Consider the following 19,065-nt stretch of genomic DNA (forward strand, 5'->3'; position numbering starts at 1 on the left):
CTCTTTGCCTTCTTCCTGTGCCCTTTTTAAAGAAGCCTCCAGTCTTTGGTTCTTTGATGCAAAGGACACTCAGTGACTAAGTTCCTCACTGTTTGAAACTCTCATAATTTTTTTTTGCATCTTGGTGGGACTCCTTCGCCCCAGGACACGTAGCTTTGATCTCCTCTGGTGACTCTTTAATGGTGATGTAACTAATGTTATATTTTGCCCCTAGTCTTGTGCATTCCTTGTATCTAAATAAAGGACGCTCTGTTCTAGATTTCACAGTTCAAAGGGCAATAAAACCTTTAGAGAAAAAAAAAAACAAGCCAGTCCTCTTACCAATCACTTAGTTGGAGGTACAACTGTAGTGGCACATTCTGTAAACAAAGAGATGAGAGAGGAACATGAATGAGTGGGAAAAAGAGAAGTTTTGAACGCAGATTTTCAGTGCCTCCTGAGAAGTCCCACCACTACCCTGCACACTTTTTTTTTTTTTTAAACTGTAGCAGGAAAGAGATGGAAAGTAACTAAACACCAAACCTATTCTACAGAGAAGCAAAAGAGGCAGGAGGGGTCAAAGTGGCTGAGCAAATGGGCTATGTAACAGGATTTCTTCCTCACCATGAATATTCATCCATGAAATAGTCTAACCCATCAGCAGTATCACATTGCCACTCTCTGCACCTAAATGCTCTGGCAAATGAGAAGTGAGGAATCACTGGTGGCAAAACAAACATTCATTCTCCCTTCTCTTTATGGGAAAAGCTGCTAAGAAATTCTTCTCCTATTTTTGCCTCTCATTTCTGCAAAAGGACTAGCTATTGTTAACAGCTCCACAGCTCCCAGAATATTCTGAACTGAAAGGTGCCCTCAAGGATCATCCAGTCCATTTGTTGTTGTATCTCTCCACCACTTCCAATCATGACTGTACACGTGTAAGAATGTGACAGGATTGTTTCCTGAGGGCATAATTCAACACATCTAACTTTAGCCACCTAAAGTTTAGGTATATAGACTGAGCTAGCACCCAGGCTTGATAAAGAGCAGTGGGGTATCCCAAAACCTTTCTGTGATATTCAATATTCTCCTTTAACCGTAAAAGTCCAGCAGAGGTTGGTCTGAAACGTATCTCAAACTTGCCAGGATGAATTCCCAATCATTGATTTTATTGACAGAAAATTCATATTTCTTGGAGAAAATGAACCTTTTTCACAGAACACCTGTATTAGCCCAAAATTCTCACTCAGATGTACCACCTGACTTTTTTTTTTAATATTAATGTGTTAAATAGGGTGAGTTATTCTACTCTTCTCTCCAGAAGATCATCCAAATTATGAAACACTTACATGTCTTACAGGAAGGGTTACTCTCACTTTATGTCCAATAGGGAGGAATTTCAGCGGTACTGTTAAGGTGTCACTTAAATTGCTGTTGTCACCTTCCTTATCAGAAACTCTCTACACAAAACAAAAAACATGGGTTTTATTCACAAAACAGAAACAATGCAGTTCTTTGCTGTTTTGGTCACGCTGGAAATAAGCAAGCAGTATGAACAGTGGCATTGTATAGTGCCCATTACCTGCAGCCTGACTTTTAGAACTGGCTCCCAAGCCTTCAAACAATGGAAGTAGAAAGTATCTGTGTCCTCTGTAGTCTTCTGTGTTCTCTCATGAGATGCAGGCACCGTAAGCACAAGATTTTTACCCTCTGGTAAAAACAGGTTCATTTAGAGAATAATACTGCTGCTCAGGCAAAATAGCTAACAAAGCTGGCAAGCTTTCTGCTGGAGTAACTTTCTGTGGTAGCTCCTCTGTAAGCTGCCCCACTGGCAAGTTTCCTACAGAACAGGAACTGTATTCCTGCCTTTACCCCACAGCTTGGAGAGCTCCCAGAGTCAGCACTCTCTCTTATTTCTACCAGCAAAATCTACTGTGTCCAAACTTGATAGCTTCAAGGAAAAGACACAGAGATCAGTGTTACAACTGCAGGGAGTTCAAGGAATTTCAGTGCATTGCATTTTATTATTTATATCATATATCATTATCTATATATAATTTAGAACATTCTTAGTTGTCTCTGTACTCTAAAATGCCTCCACCTGGGTTGGAATGACTATAATAGGGTTGATTTGGTCATGTCCTCAGTTCACAGAGAAATTGCCATACCTTTCAAATATTTCCTGCTTTCATTAATGTCCACATGCACTTCCAAGCAGCAAACCTCACGGCACTGCAAAAGGCAGCAATGGAAAAGGGTGAAGAGAGCAAATGCCACATCTGCAGTAAATAATGAAACACCATGCAGACAAACACTACCTATAATATAGAGCCAACTAAACTGGTCTCAGTGCTGGGAGCAATCCAAGAGAAAATTCAGAGCTCATTATTCCAGGACAGTAGCACATGTTTCACTGCTTCACAGTGGTGCATTGTCAGAGATTGTTAACCCATTCAAATTATCCCAAAATCAGGAAACTCTGTACAACACACTGGTGTCCAAACACATATCTCTAATAATTATTTAGGAAGGGTGGGGAAAAACACCTGATAATGAGTTTGTGTGTATTGTGGCAGTGATTAGTCTACAAAGCATCTTCTTACTGGCCCTGATGTAGGGAAATCACGAATTTATTCCACCCTACCCTCCACCTGAGTCACCTCAGTTCACCTTTAATAGTTCATGCCAGGACAGTTTTCCAAGTCATTTCAGGAACAATGCATGCCAATCATTGTAACTCTTATGCCTCACACAGAAAATGAGGGGGAAAGAATAGAATATGTGTTACTTTGCCTCAGGGGTATCAAGGGTTAGCATCTGGGAGCCATGCACAGGCTTGGAGTAGTTGGCATGAAGAACTTTGTACTCCTTAGCTGCTAGGCCAGCCTGAGGAGACAGGTAAAGTACCACATCCTGACTAATACCAAAACAGGGCTCTATGTTCCAACAACTAAAATAAATCTTTATTTAAAAATACATTTCCCAAAAAGCTGTTATATTAGATACCCTTGCAGTCACAAGAACACTGAATACCTACTATTGCCTTCTACAGACCATTTATAACCTCTGTTTTTCCTGCTAACTGCCATACTGACTTACATGAAACACAAGCAGATTTCCCTTTGAACACCAACAAATATGGGGTTCTGCAACATCAACAAACCACAGCTTGGCAACATATTGACATCTGTAATAGCTGAGGATGGTAAGAAACACAGCTTCTGTTTTTGTTTGGAGAGGGCAACAGTTGAGTTGTAACAAAAGGGAACTGTCCCATATCTCTGACTTTAAAATGCACACCATGCTCTTATCTGTCATGGTAACTTTTATAGAGAATACAACGGGGTGAAAAATAGAGAATCCAAATGAGGCAGAAGTCACTCCAAATTAAATCTCATGTGAGCCTTACCACTAGCACATCATTGGTAATGAGACGCTCTGGAGGGCCAGGACTGAAAAGACAGAAACAAATAACAAACAAAAAAAAAGTTGTGTGAATATCTGGTTTTTGTTTTGTTTAGTTTAGTTTTTTAAAATAACCTAAAAGTTTAATGACCTTTCCTACTTAAGAGTGAATATAGTTATGCTATCACATTTTGTTTTTTAAAAGGCAAAATGATCCCCTGCTAAGCATGTGAACCAAAATACAGCAGCCAAACAAAAAGAAAGACAGGAAAGCCCATAAAAATACTAATGCTTAAAGCTATATGCTAAGTAACAGCAGAACAAAGGCATATTGGTATATGTGGAATCATGTCCTGCTATTAACAAATGACCACACGACTTGGGGAAAGCAAAGACTACTATTAATGTGTTCTGCAAACACTTATTAGGAAAGACATTTCTGACTATTCCAGACTATAATTTATGGCTGATCAGAAATGGTGGCAAATAAGAATTAGTTCCCACTGTGCTACATGTATGACTGCAAAACACAGAGGTAAGCAATAAAAAGTCTTTGTCCTAGATATTTTACCTTGTAAGACCTTGGTCTGTCACTGAATGGATGTGGTTATTTAATAATATGAGTAATCTATAGAGTTTACTAACTCCATCTTTCACTAAGGCAAATATTCCAACACCCCTGTGTTACACACATTCATAAATGCTTTCATGTATCTCAAAGGACCATTGAAGTTACGTACTAAAGTACATGTAACAAAGGTTATGTAACCTTTGTATGTCCAGGCTATTTTACCAAACACTATTTCCAGCCTTGAAACTTCTATTTCAGCTGGAAAATGTATTTAAATAACTAGTTTTGATTTCCAATGATGGAAATCCCCCACATGCCTTATAACTTGAATGGTGAAAGACGTTCCTCTCATTTCTGGTCTGAATCTAGTTCCCAAGCACTGCATCTCATTCTGACCTTTTTATATACCAGCTGGGACTGCTTCCACATTTGCAGGAGATGATTACCATCATCATACATGATACCATCTCTTAAGGAATCTCTCACAGATAAATTAAATACATTTTCTTGAGTTTCACTGTGGGAGAAATCAACCAAGAACATAAGTGATTTTATTCTGCAGTTTCTTCATGTTTAAGAAAAAGAAATCTTATTTACAGTCCCTTCTCCTGATCATGCAGTTAGCCAGTTTTCACTGGACAACATTCTATTTTTTTTCTTTTTTTATTTTCTTTTTTTTGCTAATGCTAAGCTCAAATATTCCAGAATGTGTAGTTTAGGGGGTTTTCTTCAACCAAACCTATTATAGCATTTAAAAGACAGATGAAGTTTACCTTATGGGACTTCTTCTCCTCCAGACAATGCTGATTACCACTTTGAGGGGGATGGTCTTATTTTCATTATTTGTTGATTGTATGTTTCTTCAGTTTAACTAAGCTATTGCCTAATAGGTAACTTGTTTAATACTGTCTACATAACTCCATGTTATAATAATACAAGACAGGTTTTATGGTCTCTGAGCAATTCTGCAGTGTTCTACGCATTGTTCAATTAATAGCAACGATTTCAAGAGCACTCATGTAAAGTTTCACATGTGTCTTGTGTCAAAGTTATCAGATTGTGACAATTTTATTACAACTTGAAATACAAGTTCAACGAAGTTTAAGATTTGTATGAAATACACTGAATGGTGGAATTAGCTGGAGAAGTTAAGGTTAAAAAAGTTTGAAACTGTAACTTTGGTTCACTGCTGGGACAAAGAGCTGGAAGAAGTTTCTCAGTCTCTGAGATATTATTACTCCCTGGCAGATCTGTACCTTTTAGCTTTGGAATTTTACTCACATTCTATCCATCCAGAATTCCACTTCCAAACTTTCCCATTTCTTACTACATGTCTCTGTCTAAAAAGAAAAGGGTAAAATAAATATAAATTATTGGAGGCTGCAAGAATTTGGCAGCATAAACACACCTAAAAAGCACTTGTAGGGGTGACATCTCTTCTGCTAATGATACCAAAAAAAGTTTTGTGTTGTCTCTTTCCAAAGCTGAAATTGCAACAGAAACCACAGACTTGTGAAAGGCACATAGGATAAATACTCTCCCATTGCTTCCTGCAAGATAGTGTGCATGGGGGAAAGGCATTGAAGCTCAGCAACAAATGTGACTAAGGCCAGAGACATTTCCACATACAAACCATTTAAATCACATTTGAACTGAATCCAGAAGAGATGAATTAGGCAAGTGACTGAAGTGGTTATTGAATCATTGTATTTCCCAGTGACTCAGCCACGGCTGAGAAGTGCATGGCATCATGGCAGGGTCACAAGGAAAATCCATGTTAACAGCTTTCAGCATGTGGGAAGTAGCTGTTCTTATGAACTGTCTCCTTCCTGCAATGAGTGTGTAGCAACACCTCAGTCACAGCTCAGACAAGCCCAGGAGTTGTCACAGACCTATCCCAGCTTTACTGGGATTATTTACTGCACAACTCTCTTTCATGGGCTCCTTAATAAAATATCAAAGATGTTTGCAGGACAGACATTCCTTTACTATAGGCTAGAGAAATCTGAATCACCTAGAAGGAAACCCAGCATGAACACCAACAGGGAAAAGCCTGAAAGAATCATTTAATTCAAGCAATGATTGAATTGTCATCATGTTTTTAATAAATAAGTTGCCATTTAAGAGGAAATGTCCCCTAACAATGGCAAAAATGGAGTAAAGCTGAAAGGTAAGGAAATATTTATTTGGATTATAAAAGGTAAAAATTATTATTTACAGATGCTCCCTGTTAAAATATTTTAGGCCTCACAGAGCACGAGAGAGAAGTTGCTTCATTTTCTGAGTTTGTAAAAAGAGATCCATGAAGTCACAAAAATACAGCAAAATTGTATCTGTTTTGATGAGGCACTAATAATGACATAAAAGGCTACCTGTTTTTGAAGATCCAAACCCTACTGAACATGGAAGACAAAGTGAACAAAGTGTCAATCTTCCCCTGTGTTTTCAGCCCTTACCTCTGATTTCAAAGCAAATGTCTCACGGACTCTCTCCCCAGGTCTGATTCTAGCAACATTAAAAAGAACTGTGAACTGCATGTCATCTTTGGTGAGTGGATCTTCATCACACACTGCCAATTCTAAAATGTTCTGGTAGAGAAAAATAAATAAGAACACTTATTGAGTTTCTGTAATGCAGAAACAAAAAAAAATATTATAGATTTTTGCAGCTGTTTCACTAGCATATCAGTAAGAATAAAGAAGCATGTCCTTTCCCTCAGGAATCTGCTAATGTAGAACATTATTAAACCCAGTCTTGGGAAACTTGTGGAATAGAAAACAACTGCCTATAACAGAGTTACCACTCTCCTGAGATGGAAGATATCCCAGTGCTCTGCACCACACTGATAACCCACACAAAGGACACACTTAGTTTCTTCACTCCCAGAGTTCTCCAAATTCCACAATTTAGGGAAGGATTAAATTTGTTGTCTACACCACAGCAACTTCTCTCTTCTTCCCTTAGATCCAGAGGAGGGACAGCTCTTTCTAAATTAGCCATTCCAAAATAGCACTGAAGTATGCTACAACAGTGCTTATTTCACTCAAGTGATAACAAAGGTAGTCTAAGCTAGCTTAGATACAGGCATTTACATCACCAGTGTCTCTAAACAGCTGAGGGAAACACTACTGCTTGTGTCTACTGTTCTGTGCTAACCAGTCTGTTATACAAGCATTTTCTTAAGTTATTTAGCACAGTTGATCAACAGGGTGAAAAGTGAGGATTCGCAGATATGCAAAATGGTGAAATTTCTACTTTTTTACTACCTCAACTTCTCTCTGGATCCTAAAGTAGAAAGTCTCGTTCCAGACAGGGTTGTCAGAATTCTGGATGGTTTTGGTCTGAAGCTTTCCAGGTAAAGCAGACGGCAGCCACAAGCGTACATAGCAGTCTGATGCAGTCACTGTAGCAGAGAAAAATTAAAAACCTGATGCCAATGTTATAGATGAAAAGTAGGGCTAGGCCATAATCCTGGAGATTAATAACTATTACTTTTTTTTTTTTTTAATTAGTAAAGAGATCACCATTTGGAAACAACCAAGGACAACCATCTAATTCCTGAGTAACTACAAACTGCAAATGTACACATGCACACACAGAGTACACTAAGAGCCATGTTTCCCATGTGAAGAGAAAGAGGAAAGTGGACTATGCCCACTGACAGCTCCTCAGGCATAGTCCTTACAATTCCAGTCAATGATGTTAAAAAGTTAAACTGAAACTACAGCTGGTTCCAAAAAGGGCTGTTAGGATGATTACAGGAAAGGAGAATGCACATTACAGCAAAGATCAGACTGGCTTGCTCAGTCTAGCCACACCAACATGCGGAGGGGACATAATGGCTGTCTAGAGGTGTTAGGTACTAGGCAAGATGATCTGATGCAGCTCAAGGCCAGCATGGGCCCAAGAACAGGAGGCCATGAGCAAGTCAGAAATCTTCATTTCACTTCCAGCCCATATCTATTCCTTATGGTTAGTGCAGTCAGTGCCTCGAGCAGCCATCCTTTGGGGAGAGCCAGGGTAGGGAAGTGCATTTACTTTGTGAAGCTTGACAACGGTGTGAAAGGAAATCTCCAGGGTGATGTCTTTCAGAGCTGGAGTCAGGACTTGACTGAAGATTTCTACTGCAGCCCGAGATGCCTAAATACTTCAGACTGGAATCAAGCAGTGAATAACATTGCCCCGCAAGGTTTTGGCACGAAAGTGGAACTGTCCCTTCAATAGAGTAGATAGAAGAGATCATTGAAACTCAGAAATACAGGCCTTGTCACACTAACACCTTTCTAGTGTCCAGCTCTGGACAGTGCTATGTGGCATTTGCCACTGGAGCACAGGAAGCCTTTGGCAGGTAGCTAATCAACAGGGGATTCACTCTCTCTGGTCTGCCTCACATCCAGGCTCAGCCCTGCACAGCAAGGCATGGATGGTCTCAGCTGCAGCTCGAGTAAATCATTGCAAAGTGATGCTTTTTTTTCTGTTGAATGAGTCAATTTTTCACTAGAGGAATACACAGGCCATAAGTTTCAAAACTGACAAAAGGGAGCTCAAGGCCTCTGTCCTAACGGAGGAGCCCATGGGAGACCTCTGCAAAAATGGCAGCTGAATGGCTGGTCCACAGCTCACCTGGAGAAGAAGACATAGGAGGCTGTGAAGGTGAGATAATGAGTTAAAGACACTTGAACACAAAAGTACACAGAAAAGTCTGTTTTGCATGCGTGTTCAGCATGGCCTTAGGGCTGGATCTGCAAAGGTCCTCCTTAACCAAAACTATGAATATAATTTAATGTGACTGGTCTCCTCGGAACAGCAAATACCCTGAAAAATAAGATATTTTAGAAGGCTTGAAATTCTCTAATTTACCTTTGATTGTTATGTATGATTGGTACATTTCAGTAAAAGGTCCCTAAATTCACAGTCTGCGTGGCAAAAGTCCTGCCCAAGCAGATTCATAAATTATGGTGTCCTAACAAAGTCCACCTTCCCTTCTTGGCCCAGAAAATTCGTCTGGGTGTCTTGGTTTTTACCAGTGCCCCGAAATGCCACTAGAGATGCATCCCAATCTAATAATACCTCAGACATTTGATCTAATTACAGCCCTAGCATTAGTATTTCTATTGCTGCGCTTTATGAACATTGCTTGCATACCTTCAGAACTTAAGAATATTTTGAAAACTCTGGAGGTGACTAAATACACAATCAAACCACAACTCACACAGGTCTCTTGACTTGATGTTCTTAGCTTGTATGATTCTTACAGAAAGCATGTGGATGGGGCAAAACTTCATCTGCAGAGAAAACAAATGCAATAATTTGATCAGCTCAGAATACAAACACAAGATGTATTTTGAACAGTACAGGGGACAGTCTGTCCCTGTCTGTTTGAAGTGAGGTGACCACCCTCAAGTGGAAGCGCACCACATTAACAGGAAAACACAGTGGCACACTGGGCTGTTTGCTAAGGAGCTTAAGTAAGAGAAGACAGAGAGAGAAAACACAGATTCAGACAATGGTATGGACAGCTTTCATAGTCACCCCAGAGGCACTTGTTTTCAGACAACCTGATGCATGTATGGCCACTGGGATCATTGTACTACCAACACCCCAAGGGTCCTGTGCCACTGGTAGGTCAGAACAGGGCCTTTGGAAGGGGATGCTAGGAATTGCAGCTGCTTGGCCAGGTCATGGCACAGCTGACACTAGGCCAGGACACGGTACTTAGCAAAATGCTCTATAGAGTTCTGACTTTGTTTGTGAACTAAGAATAAATTTCCGTGACACTTGTAAGGAGGGCAAGCTCACCAAAGGGCCCTGCTGACTTTGAAGGAACAAATCACAGACCCGTCAGACAAAATAAAAAGTGCCCTGCTTTGCAGGCAGGATCACAGAATTCTGTATCATTGTGTATCCTGAAAATACCTAATGGGAATGGAACAGTTTCCTTCCAGACATGAGATTTATTTTTATCACAGGCAAGCTATAATTTTAACACTATTTCAGGTTACTTGTTCCTAAGTCTTAACTAACAATTAAGCTTTCCAGCCTAAGCTGCTCAGAAAATACTTGCCATTTTCAAAATATGTTCTGATAAGCATGAATGAACACTTATATAAATGTAGTAATCTTAACAGTAATAGCAGGAAAAATACTTAATTTTTTTTTCAAATTGATACATTTAAATTTCCTTTTAATTTTCTCTTGCTTTATCTTTTTTTTGCATGCCATATTAGCATGGCTTGTCAGTAAAATTAAGTAATAATAACATGCAGTTATTACAGTCCCACTACCACTAATAAACTAAAACTTAAACTGCCAACTGAAATGTTGTCTCTATTTGCCTAAATAGAGAATCTCATTACACTGTCGCTAAATAATTTGGCAATTTTATTTTGAAAGTTAGCACCATGATTAATTTTCCTGACACTGAAATTATTAACTCCAGAGATACAAACTGTTGGCAAAGAAGAAACCTCTCTACAGAAGGAGTCACTCACCACAATTAATCTGAAATTCTTTTAAAATGAGGTGGAGACTATTGGACATGTTTATTAGAGATGAGAATAGCCTGCATTCAGTTTCATTCAGGCTTGTTTAGAGGTAAATTATGTTACAGTAGATGGATATCATCTGAACTGTGAATTAGCATGTTCAAATAAAGGCTTAATATTAAATTTTATTATGTCACCTAAAAGTTACGTACTTTTTAAATTCAGATTAATATTTAAGAGTTGCCCTGAGCAGAGAAACTCTTGTTAAAGCTATAAAATCACATTACTCTGTCTCTTGGTTCATATAAAAATGCAAAACAAATTTGTTCTTGTGCGACAAGAACTCTTTCTAGTATGTCTTCCTCCAAATTTAAAACTGGCATATTTAAAATTTTTTTAGTTTAATGCATTGTGGACATTATGAGTTCCAGTTGGGGCACTTCTGTATTATTCAGTTGCCCACTGAAAGAATTTGACTTTAATTTTCCTGTGCAAATAGTTATTTAACATAGAACTACCAGCTGGAACACTCACTCAGCATTCCTAGTGGTTTTCATTTACATGAATTATTGGATTATGTAGACAATTACAGAGGTGACTGGTTTTAATTAATATGTTAATTCTCTGTCATTTTGTAATCAACTTCCCCCTTGCTCAACAGAAATCCAAGCCATTCTCAAAATCTGTCTTCACTGAAGAAATGGATGTTGACATAAAATTTGCTTTGAATCTTCTGTGATGAAAATTTCCTAATTGCTTTTAAAAATGGTGCATCTGCAGATCATCTTCAGAGGACCCTCAGATGTGATAGATGTCATGTTTTCATCCCCTCCCACTGCAGCCAGAGACCCTCACTCCTCCTCCCTTCCCCTTCTAACAGCAATTGCTTTCCTTAAACAGTTCAACATTTGCTGAATGATGGAAACATCATCAAAGATGACTTTTCACTCCTGATTTGGTGCAGCTTAATCCTGGTGTTGTGGAGGGTGAAAGGCAACCAGACTCAGATGGGAAAGTGTGGCCATAATAAACCCTGTGGGCTGTGTCAATCCCACAGGGAAGTCAGAAACCATCCCTCTCCCGAGACTGCAGTTGCTCCAACCCATGATAACCATTCAGAAGTGGGCTAATTCCTTTTGTCATCAGATAAAGGCAAAGCTAATTTTCTTCAACAATAGTCCAGAGTAGACTATTAGGGTCTGATTTGGATGGTCTAAAATAACATCTTAGCCTAAAAGTAATTACAGTTAAAGGAACAATTTGCCATTTTCATAACATGAAAAGCAACATGTAACTTCACAATTAATGCAACTTAATGAACACAGACACCATATCCAGACAGCTCTTGACAGACTTGCAGCTGTATTGGTCTTGCTGGTTTTAGTTCACTTCCTTGGGAGAAACATGGTTTCTTGCACAGGCATGCAGAGAGTAACAAAACCTCTCTGTAAACTTCCTGAGTCAAAGGCAGCTTTCCCAGAAGCACATCATTCTATTTTTGCTGGAAAATTAGTAGTGTGACATTGAGGCCACCAACAGAGTGCAGGATTCAGCTACCTGTGTATTGTTGCATCCTAAGTAATAACACTCCAGGCCAATAAATAGTAGCATCTCCAGAGTACCAAAGGGAAGGCTAAAAACTGGGGGGGGGGGGAACAAATGAAAAACAACCAAACCCAAAAAAACCCAAAATTTCTTTTCACTTGATAGCATTTAGCATTAAACTATATTTCTGTACTCTCAAAGCAAGCTTTGAGTGAGTAATTCCAATTTCTATTTAAAATACAGAAGGGTCAGTAATCAGGAGATAAAACTAGCATGTCAGAATTGCCACAGCTGTATCAAACCTTAGCAAACTGAAAATTCAGATCTGTTGCCAACATCTCACTGACTGTAATAATACACACTCACTGACTTCCTTCCATAGGAATGCTGATCAGCTTTGGAAGGACACATAAGTCTCTTGTTTACAGGCAGTTAGTCACTTAAGGTTTCATTCCAAAAGGACAGCTTTGAGCATGGGAAATCTTCTCAAAGACCACAAATATTGAAGAGCCTAGCAAGACAGTCTATGGATGGCACGAAAGAAGAAAAACCTACCAAGTACTCATATGTTTGATTTCAGTCCTTACTGCCCCTTTATGCTGCTACTAGAATGAGACCTGATGGCTACCTTCACCAGAAAGTCAGTATTCTAAGGAAGTTTCTGCATTCTGGGAACCTCATCCCATAAATACTTCTCTTTTTCTTTTTTCTTTTTTTTTTTTCAATTTTAAAAATGTCTTCAGTTTGTACATGATTGGAATGCCAGTGTTTCACTCTCCCTGCACCAAGCCTAAGCAGTTCTCTGAGCAGAGTTATCACCATGGGATAACACCAAATTATATTAAGCTTTAGATGAGGAATTTTCTGTCTTCTGACATTTTGAAAATAGTTGCAGGATTTATCACTCAGCTTTATAAATATCTTTCAGACACAACTAATTACTTTCTTTCATTACTTCTTTCTCCAGAGTATATTAGAAGTTGTACAATATCTTGTCTACAAGATCTCATATCAAATGTAATCATTCAGCACATTCTTACCATTTATTTTATGTTAGATACTGAGGATTTGGTCTAACTACAATTTTGCAATTTATCAAATTAAGATTATATCTACAAACTTATAGTTTATAAGGAATCTTCATGACCAGCCTGATTCCAAAGCAGTCTGTTCCACATAGATCCTCTTACGTCTAGTATGGGCTGAGTTTATTTAGCCCTTCCATCAGTGAGAATTCTGCAAGCAATTTGTCCTTCCAACCAGCTGCCTACTTCCATTAAAATTAAAGGGATGAAAAGTTCTAGTGGGAAAAGTGATTGACTGAAGAAATATGGAAAACTATCAGAGGGCATAGAAGGAGAGAGCATTACCATAAAAGTCTCATTTTATTTGCAAATTACAATTGTCCAAAATTTTATCATTAGAAGCTGAACAGTTAGTGAGGAAATCTAATTCACCTTACAAACATATACTGTAATTTCATGTTGTCACTGATGGATTACTTCAAGAGTCATTGTGGATTTGGGATGTATCTCCCATTCACATATATCAGGCACCTCTTTACATGTATGAGTGGGTCCCTCGGGGCTTTGTATTTTCAAAATTTCTGAGCATTTTACCAGATGAAAATTATTCCATAATCCACAAAATAAAACTCCTAAAGAGGGATTATTCTTGCCTGAGCAGAAGAAAAGACCTTGTTACGAATATGAAAACTTGTAGATTAAAACTGACAATCACTTCTGTGTCAATTTGGTAGCTTTCTTAAGGAGAAAAAAAAAAAACTAACTGGGAGACTAGGAGGTCTTCCTAGATAGTTCAAAGTATCCACACATTTCTAAACATGAGGGATTTTTAAAATAAAAGAAAACACAAAACCACTCTGTTCTTATTTCTGTATCTATTAACCAATTTACACATACTGAAACATGCACTTACCTGACATGACAGCAGAGCTACCTGCAGTACTGAATTAATCTCTTTCCTTGGGAACAGAAGCTTTCTGACCTGCAACTATGCTTCCACTCAAACCTTTTGGCAGTGGTGCCTATTAACCAGGACTCTGTCTGTACTCAGGGAACAGCAGTTGCAGCATTGGGATGAAATGCAAGAACTTTGTCATTGAAACTTTCTAGATAAAATTATAATAACCTATCTACCAATCTATCAGTTCCAGAATTGTCTTATTAGATACAACATTGATATTTTAAATTGATAGATAATATTCATATCTACAACAGATAGATACGTCTGGATCTACATAGATGGAGTAGGTATAAATTTTATCCAGAAAGAACGTGACATTTACAATTTATATTCTTTGCCTTGAGCAGCCAATGTTTGAATATTTTCAATCTATCCCCTGAGCTATCCACTCAAGCTCATGATATTTTTCTGAATCTTTAACTTTCGTTGCAAATTTCACCACAGCACAATTAATGATCTCTATAGGCCATAGAATGAAACATTGTTTCTCACTATATTTTAAACCCATGAATGTCCATATTTCTTTCATTTGCTGCAAAATCTGACAGAGAGTTTCATACATAAAGAATGATTCTCTGCAAATAATTCGCTTCTTGCACTCAGACACCATGTCCATTATTTTTCTAAGATATAGATGAGAAAAGAATTTTCAGCTAATAGTTCTGTTGATTTCTACTAAAAGCTACTGGTTAAAAGCTCTGAATTGAACTACTATTAGAAAACTCAAGTCCAGGCATGAAATACTTCCACTAGAATTGCAAACGCTGTCAATGTTACGTTAAAAATAGCTAAATCTAACAAGCCAAACAGCTCGTTAGATGTCTACCCTGCAGCTAAAGTAATATAGATTATGCTTTGCTGCTAGATAAAGCTGTTAGTTTATCTCAGCTGGGGCAAGCAATGAACATGTGCTATCCAGAGAAAAGCACGCAGGAGGGCTAAAGCACTTTCATTTTACGGGAGGTAAACTCTTCAAGGCCAGCCTCCTCTTCCTTCACAGACTTCCCTCTGGCATGTACACCACCCAATAAAAGCAAAGGGCTCCATTTTCACTGTGTTTTCACTGAAGCTCACTTACATATTAGTTACTGCGAGCTAAAAGGGGAGAGCCATGAGTCTGCAAAGTTCAGGATGCCCCTGCAGCAGCCTCTGCATACCAGCAGATGCACCGAGGAGGGAGTTTGCTCGGGAGAGCTGGAGCAGAGAGGTCCAACAGCAAGGTGCCAGGCCACAGCAAAGCACAGGGCTGCCACTCTTACCTTGGCTGGTGGGCTCCCCATGGCACGAAAGATGGCGGCAGCAACCGAAACCCCAATTTGGCTAACAGATCTGTCAGCTGACAAACACGCTGGCAGCTTGTTGTGCTGCTGCTGCTGCTCTGCTGAAATAACCTGAAGGACACATATAATTTATACAGGTGCTGAGCTCCACCCTCTGCCTCCTCTGTGTGGTGGAGAGCCTGCCTACATCTGTGAGGGAAAGATCTGCAATGTCAGAGGTGAGCAGAAAGCATGATACTTCATTATCTCTCACAAGTTGCTATTGCCCCAATACTATCCCACCAGGTTTTTGGGTTGATTCTGACATGTTCAGAGATTCTTCCTTTACTCCCATCTCCTCCACCTATCTAGTCAGAACATGAATTTTTAGTAGCTTTTAAGCTCTTTTACAAAATACTGCAAAAAAAAAAAGTCAAAGGGAGGGGAGAGCTGAATCTCACCCATTACAATTTCTGGTGGGAGACCAACCCCCTTCCAAATGCTTTTCTAAACTTTTCCTACAATGGGGACTTGTTTTACTATATTATTGGGAATCTTTCTGACAACCAGTGAAGCAAGACTCCTCAATTGGAAGTACCTACCAGCTGATTACCTGGCCAATGCAGAGATGCTGGTGAAATTGAGATTAATATTGGCAGAGAAAAGGAAAGCTGCATGCCTTCTGGGCTTTTCCCCTCTACCTGCTTCTTACATGAATATGGTAACTTGACATCTCCCAGCTTCCCATCCTGTTCCCCCATCAACTTGCTGTTGGGAGTGCTGGGTCCTAAGGCATTCCCTGGACATGGCAGGAGCATGGCCTCCTCCACATCTCCCACGCTTACAGTGACCTGCTGACAGGGTGCCTGTCAGCACATTGCTCCCCACAATCTGCTCTGTCTGTACCTTAATCCACACTTGCAATTTCATGGTGAGCAGATCCAGATTTGGGAAAGGCCTGGAGGCCACCGAAAGCTTGCAGTAAGGTATGCTCTCACTGGGGCATAGTAATACCAGACAGCCTCACAGAACAGCCAGTGGACACCTTAAACTGATGGAGAATGTCAAGAGTTAATATTCATCAAATAGTAATTGTAAATTTGGCTTTTGACAAGAGAAGAAAAAAAATCAATCATAACCACAATAGTTGTTTAGGAAAATAGGTTTACCTGAAATCTTTGGCTTTAGATTTTTCATGAAACTCAGGTGCACTCTGTGGATCATCCTTAAGCCACTTTAAAACATTTTCCACCAAAAACAGTCACCAGTTAAAATCAGTTTGGGCAGATGCTCCCAGGCTTCTGCAAGTGACAACCAATAGCTCAAATCCACATTTTACACACTCTGCTGTGGGTGCAAAGGCAGCCACCATACTCACCACCAGTGAGGACAAGATGCAGGCTCACCCAAGAGCAGGGTGAGAACCTGAGTGCTTAGCTAGGTTGCAATCTTTGAAATTCTAAAAAGAAATATCTCAAATAAAGGTCTGCTGCTCTCAAATCAAAGGGCAGTTACAATACTCATGGAAAAATCAAACAAAACTCATTTGAAACCACTCTGGAGTTCAGAGCAACTAACTATGCAAGCCTTAGACTCCTGCAGTAACACTGTTTTAACAGCCTCACTTGGGCATTCTTATAGTCTTACACATTCATCATCTTGCTTCCATTGACACAGGAGTCTGTACCATGCCATTTCCAGAGATAAGGACAAAAGCAGGGAATAAAGGAAAAAAGCTCTTTTTCAGAGTGGAGTTTGGTTTTCCACTTTTGTATTGTTGTTGCAGCTTTGATCATACATTCTGATGCTATAGTGAATTGAGAGACCAAAATAGTCGGTTGACAAGTTTACCTCCAAAAGAGAAAGCAAATGGAAAACCAGGCAGAGAACAATGAAATCCACTCAAAGAGTGGTATGTCCACCTGGAAATGAAGCAACACATTAAAAACAGAACAGCTGCAGCAGGGAGACCATGTCTTAATGGAACAGGAAACAAGAAAAAAACCTCCCAGAATGCCTTCAAGTGAAGGGGCAAAAGTTATTTTGGAGAGCTAGGAAACTAATTTTTCCAACAGCCCCTCCAAGAACTTAATGTTTCCAGTAAGTCAGCATGGCCAAAATACATAAAACATTTTGTGTTTCTTGTCAACAAGCACACTGACAAGTATTACATCCATTTCCTCCTGGACAGGAGGGAGATGGGCTACGTGATGTCAGGACTCAGTGCAGACACAAAAAATGATCAGCATGGGTAAGGAAGACAACGTCAACTGCGTAAGGAAGGAATGACAAAACTAAAAGGTTAAACCTGAAGCAAAGAGGGCACAGCAGAATATGATAGTGAACTAGCTTATAACTAGGCAATAACTAGATTCAGAAAATATGATACTGTACCTGCAGTATCAGATTGTAAAAGGCTGTTCAGGAGACAAAAAAGAAAAGGGATTCTAGAAAGATTTTACATGGTAATTTGGCCAGTCTCATCCCACATTTGTGACTGAATCTTATTTCTTTTCTGAACCAATGTTAAGAAAGTACTTGGAAATAAGCTATGAGGGGGGAAAAAGAAAGATATAAAGACATATCAAATTCCACTGAGGTTAAATTGCTTCATACACTACCTGTTGGCACTTGGGTTATGCACACAGGGGACTATGTGAAACAGAATCAGAATGGAAGGAATGCCAGCCCATGCTGCAAGCTCAGCAGGAAAGAAATAAAAGTCAATTAATACAGTGTTCAGCTACATGCAATTTACCCAGTGGGCGGCTCACTAACAGCCCCTTACAAGAAGCTATTGAGCTGCCAAAAACCAAGCAGGAGACTGGCAGCAACTCTAAATGATTGTGAACTGGACTGTCCGACTGGTGGCTTAAACTGAAAAGCTAACTGAGACAGAACCTACAAAAGATATAGAAGTCTCATTTAGTGGAGATCATTACTTGCCCCAGCAGTGACAACGGCACTGCAAAATTTCAAACTCAGCTTTGGTGTACAAACTGCCCTCACTGAGGCAGTCTCTTCATAGTCCTTCCACCCTTGGTCCCAACAGCTTCATGAGGAAGGATGGCAATTACCGAAACACTCTCCTATAAATATGAATGATTTTGTTTAAGAAAAAAAAATTCATTCATCCCATAAAAGCTTTTAAATAGAGATAAGTGATGGGTCTTTCTAGGGCTAGATGCAGCCACACCATTGAATAGGTGGAGGTGGAAGACTGTACATATTAGAGGAAATGTATTGTTTTGCCAGACAGAGACAATGGGAGATAACAGTCACTTTCTTTTTGCCTCATAAGTCAGTTTGTACCTTGTTCAGCTCAGTAGCTAGGTTAGAAAAATTATAGTCACCTCAGAAAATAAATGCGTATGATCAAATTCAAACCAAAATTTTTCAAACTTTTCTCAGAAATTGAGAAAAAGGTGTTTTTTTCCCTAGCTCATCCCCAAAGTATTTTTTTTTCCTATATCTGGTTTATTTAACCACTGTAAAAAATAATCCAAAAAACAACAAAAAATCCTCATTAAAACCTACCTCTATTTTTCAGTTCAAAGTTACCAGTAAAACTAGAAGCTATAAAGCAAACTTCAGAAATGCCACATTTAGGACATGCAAAATTTAATTTTGAAATAAAAGTTTTTTCGTTGTTTTCCCCTTGTCCCATTCTGAGCAAACAACACAGATAATCTGAAATTATTTTAGATCTTTGAATACTTTCCAAACAACCGTTTTCAGTACCTGATGTTAATTAGAACAAAATACCAGGTTGTCTATCTGAGCAGCAATCAGGTGATAACATTTGTAAATTAAGTGTCCTTCTGGCTATCAAGAT

General features: G+C 39.1%; 1 protein-coding gene across 14 annotated transcripts in view; it reads right to left on the reverse strand.

The window, feature by feature from the left end:
* PLA2G4B (phospholipase A2 group IVB) overlaps window positions 1-19,065 on the reverse strand; it is a 56,874-nt gene that overhangs the window by 15,925 nt on the left and 21,884 nt on the right. For 8 of the 14 annotated variants that reach the window (XR_014852645.1, XR_014852646.1, XM_085062350.1 and 5 more), the window contains 10 exons: window positions 9,168-9,240; window positions 7,994-8,170; window positions 7,222-7,358; window positions 6,412-6,543; window positions 5,237-5,295; window positions 3,389-3,431; window positions 2,148-2,211; window positions 1,562-1,689; window positions 1,329-1,439; window positions 322-359 (listed from right to left, as the gene is read on the reverse strand). Coding sequence is in view for 12 of the 14 variants with exons in the window: in XM_085062350.1 (XP_084918476.1) it covers window positions 322-359; window positions 1,329-1,439; window positions 1,562-1,689; window positions 2,148-2,211; window positions 3,389-3,431; window positions 5,237-5,295; window positions 6,412-6,543; window positions 7,222-7,358; window positions 7,994-8,170; window positions 9,168-9,240 (962 nt within the window). In the remaining 2 variants the exon portion in view is untranslated. Of the gene's footprint in view, window positions 1-321; window positions 360-1,328; window positions 1,440-1,561; window positions 1,690-2,147; window positions 2,212-3,388; window positions 3,432-5,236; window positions 5,296-6,411; window positions 6,544-7,221; window positions 7,359-7,993; window positions 8,771-9,100; window positions 9,241-15,230; window positions 17,925-19,065 lie in introns of those variants that run through there. The other 6 variants (XM_085062355.1, XM_085062356.1, XM_085062354.1 and 3 more) reach the window with 5 other exon arrangements.

Source organism: Lichenostomus cassidix, chromosome 5 (assembly GCF_008360975.1).
Source record: "Lichenostomus cassidix isolate B80296 chromosome 5, HeHo_3.0, whole genome shotgun sequence".
NCBI classification, from domain to species: domain Eukaryota; kingdom Metazoa; phylum Chordata; class Aves; order Passeriformes; family Meliphagidae; genus Lichenostomus; species Lichenostomus cassidix.